Consider the following 4,486-nt stretch of genomic DNA (forward strand, 5'->3'; position numbering starts at 1 on the left):
ACATTGTCGGTCACGATCGTTAAGTTTGTGGCTCTACGCGAATTCGGTCCGTTATAGTACCGAAATTAAAAGAAAAAAACAAAAAACAAAAAAAACAAAATCAAAATGATAATGTCTAATTCGGTGCCGTCAAATGGCCCAATCGACACTTAGTGGCACCAAACTTTCAAATTATTATATATAATTTTTCAAAAGAAAAAAAGGTGTAGAATTCTACCATTATTCAATTACGTTACAAAGCATAACAACTTACACCTGTACACCCACCGCAACCCTCCACCCCTTTCCACCGTATCACCGCCGCAGCGGCGGCACATAAACTTGACTTTGCACGACTGTATCCCCGATCTTAAACCCCGGCACGACCGTAAACCCCACGCGCACCTCACCGCCCGTAAACGCCTCATCCGTCACACTTTCCATAAACACCTCCGAAAATCGACACCCTTTCCGCACTTGAAACACGCTCACTTCCTTCCCAATCGCCGCGGCCAAACACCGCAACACCCACACGCGCCGCGTCATCTCAGTAAATGCGCTAAAGAAACACGTGTCAGGAAACTGCCACGTGTTCAAAATCTTCCGTTGGCTGAGGTTCCCATATAGTGAAGCCTCCATTTTCGGATGCACTAATCGCATGTATTTTGCGCGTGCAAATTTCCCAAATGCGGATTTCGGGTTTTCTTGCAACACTTGTGATGTCGTTAGTGATTTCATCTTTTTAAAACGGTTAAACCACTGAAACCGGTCTTCTCCTTCGTAGCCGCCTTCGTCATTAAAACCAAAACCGTCGAACATTTCACGAGCAACAAACGATTCAATAGCGAAACATCTATAACTCGGTTTGGGGAAAGTTATAGTTGGATCGATTGCCTTCACGGCCGCATCAATATCCCAATGCGCATTGATCATATCGCGAACTAATAATTTAACGAAATTTCGAACGGATCTAAGCGTGTAATGTAACACGTCGACGAAATTCGTGGGGGTTATATCTGACACGTTGACGTGGTCAAATAAAGGGAAACACTGGCCGGAACTCAGTCTGGTTTCAATAGATTTGTTGACAGAGTTAATCTCTGTCAACTGTTTCTGGAGAGAGGAAATTTCGTAATCTTTTGATTTAATTTCTCTCTCCATTTTATTCATGGTAATTTCATACATTTTCATGAGACTCTGCTGCTCCTGGAATTCCGCAAGCAGCAGAGTCACATGAGGAGGAGACGAGTCAATCTGCCTTTTTAAGAAACTCCTTTTCAACTCCGAAATGGTTTTGAGCTCGTCGACAACCCCTTGATCGGCGCATTGCACCACATCCCCATTATACGGGAACTGAGCTGCTTGCAGCTCCGCATATGCGGCCTTTAAGGCCGAAATAGTAGCAAAAAGCTTCGCAACAAAGGCTTCCATGGCGGCTTTGTTGCGAAGGTCCGGATCATCAGACGGGTGTTTGTTGAAATGCTTGTTAGAGTGATCAGTGGTGGAATCAGGATTTTTATTTTTTTGTTTATGATCATGTGGGAGTGGTAGACAAAAGCCATTGTTGGATAAGGATTTGGAAGATGATTTCTTAAATGGAAGGACTTTGTGGAAGGTCTTGGAGAGTTTGCTTCTATTAGCAGAAGTAGGTTTAGTGGAGTCCATTGAGAAAATATGAACAAAGTGTGTATTGTGTGTGTGGGAATATGAATATGAATATGAAAATGAAAATGTAGAAAGCAAAAATGGGGAAAAAAAAGGGTTTAAAGCGCGTGAAGAGGGGGGGGGGGGGGGGGGAATTTTTAAATTGAATGGAAGAGAGTGAAAGACAGAGTGACTACTTTTTGTATCATCTTTGTTTTTTTGTTACTTTTCAATTTATAAACAAAGCATATGGTATTAATAAGAGAATATCATATAATTAGTATGTTTGTCTACGTTATAGAGATGTTAAGTATGTCTACAACTATAAACATGTTTTGTCGCTAACAGGATTTGAATCTAATAATTCAGGCTAAAAATCATTGTATGTGAAATACTACTTGTATAAACATTTTTCACTTGATCGAGTATTATCAACCGGTAAAATTTAAATTTTATATGTGTAAATTTAAGGTATGAAGTTAAGACAACTACTTGTCACTGATTCTCAACTTATTTTAAATACACACAAATGTGATATGCATATGCGATGGTTTATCAATAGTTGTTATCTGAACATATAAGACGTGACGAGTTTATCTTAATGTATTGGTTGGATCATACAACTTGATCAACCCTCATACCATTTTCTTAGTGTATTCACAAATACATCATACAGAGAGAGTTGAGGTACGTAATGGAGCTCAGGGTCGCATATACTGAAATTGTAGTTTGTCATCGTGAAGACAAACTTTGAACATCTTGTAGCTATTCAACCTTTTTTTAACGTTTAACATGGTTTACATGTTTATACATTTTCGCCTTTGCTAGATTGCTAATCTGAAGAAGTTATTTTTTATCTTATTAATTTATTGACTGATCGAAAGCCTACCATGCTTGTTTGTGATACACTTTTTTTTCATATTCATAATTGAGAGATACGTTATGGGATAATTGGATAAAATCATATATAATTACGTTAGTATAACTTTATACGTTTTCAAACTAGACTAGTTGAAACATCTTGTACAATGCTTAGTTGAGTTATTCTTCTACCAACACGTCTTTTTCTTTTCTTAAAGTGCAATACATTCAAGTCACCTGTACTAACACAGTAGTATTATTTTGTTAAATTGGTCGCTAAATTAGTAAGATTAATATTAGAACAACTTCTAAACACAATCGATTTAACATTAGTTCAATTTTGGAAAGTTTTGTAATTGGTTGCTAAAAATAGAAATTTACGCGTAGCATGTTATTACTAGGCGTAAATAACCCTTAATTTCTTTCTTTTCTTTATTTTGTCTTTAATATATGTTGTTTTGGTTTGTAACAATTAGGATTTATTTTTAATAGATGATCAAAAGTATGTCGCATGTTAAACAAGTCATGAAACTTTATGGTTGAAGATTGAAGTCGTCAATATAAAAAATGAAAAACCATAATAAGTGAAAAGAAAGAGATGATAAGAGTAATTATAAAGTTAAGTAATATGAACAATTTCTCTAATTTGCTACTAGTTATTTAAATTATTACATTTCTCTATTTTCAAAAAGTATGAGAAAAACATAGATATATCTTAAAAAACCTAGCTATGAGGGTACTCAATTCATGGTGGGGTTTTACAAAAGCATTAATATGTCCAATATCCTTAGGAATTGATGGCAATAATACCACAACTATATAAAATATATCACCATAGCAAGTAAATGTATATTCTAAGAAAAAGTGATGATGACGAGAATACTTAAACCATACAAGTCTTATGTATATGTCTTTGCTTTTTATCTCAATCACTCCCAAGTTCCCAACTACTCATGTGAAATTGCAGACAATCACTTTGCACATGAATGACTATTCATGCACTGTGTGCAAGCGAATCATTACAAGTTAGTTATTTGCGTGCTAAAATTTCTACTTATATTATTAGTCATTAGCGAAGCTTGACTCAAGATATAGGAGAGGTCGAAAGTCACAGGCCCTGTACAGAAGTCGAGTCCCTTAGAAGCTTCACCCTTGTCTTTAACCTTATATACACAACCACAATCACAATATCAACCTTAATGATTAATACAACCTTAAGATTTAATTTAAAATCATGATAATTAATTAAGGTATTTAATATTTTATTTAAGTTAATATGTTTTGTTTGTAGTAAGTATTAATATCATAAACTAGAAAAATCAGAACCTGATGTGAGTAGAAAATAAAGAATATGGATACTGTTGGAACCCTAATTGAATCGTGAATGATTAAGCGAGGATTCGTGTGTTGTTCTAGAGAAGAATGGTGATTTGAGAGTGATTGTTATTATTATGGTGGATCAACAAGCAGGTCACAAGAATTACAAATGTTAATATAAACTTATGAGAGTAATCTCTCCAAACTCCATTGGTTGTGAGCTTGAGGGCTGTGTGTGAGTGTGTCCTTTTTTAATCTCAATGAGAACCCATGAACAAGATAGAGTAAAAGAGAGTTCTGTTATTTTTCTCCCCCCCCCCCCCTTTACCAAGAGAAAATGTACATATATAATGGTCTAGGGGAATCTCCCTTCTAGACCGTTACTCCTTGAGTTCTCTCTATTGACCGCTGGTCCCTCTGACCCAGGCAGGGGACTGGCTATTATCCACTGAACACTCTTTTCCCTCCAAGACTGGACACTCTTTTCCCTCCAAGATTCTGTCAACCTCATCTCTATGATACTCATATCAACAAGGACAGATCGATAGTTGACCTTGGACCTTGTCTGAAGTACTTGGGCTGCTGTTGGGTTGGGCTGGACTTCTTGGGCTCTGCTTGGGCTCAGTTCGACCTAGTCTCTTCAAGTCCCCCAGTCTATTATTGTTGTTATGTATGACAACGGTAA

At 36.7% G+C, this 4,486-nt stretch overlaps 1 protein-coding gene across 1 annotated transcript; it reads right to left on the reverse strand.

Annotated features, from left to right (window-relative positions):
• Positions 1 to 211: 211 nt before the first annotated feature.
• On the reverse strand, positions 212 to 1,656 carry LOC143629980 (protein GRAVITROPIC IN THE LIGHT 1-like). The gene has a single exon (XM_077099112.1). It carries the CDS (start codon positions 1,642 to 1,644, stop codon positions 295 to 297), a length of 1,350 nt encoding a protein of 449 aa, XP_076955227.1. The 5' UTR covers positions 1,645 to 1,656; the 3' UTR covers positions 212 to 294.
• Positions 1,657 to 4,486: the final 2,830 nt, after the last annotated feature.

Source organism: Bidens hawaiensis, unplaced genomic scaffold (assembly GCF_021521415.1).
Source record: "Bidens hawaiensis isolate Kalapana, Puna unplaced genomic scaffold, B.hawaiensis_p1.1 tig00005498_1, whole genome shotgun sequence".
In the NCBI taxonomy this organism is placed as follows: domain Eukaryota; kingdom Viridiplantae; phylum Streptophyta; class Magnoliopsida; order Asterales; family Asteraceae; genus Bidens; species Bidens hawaiensis.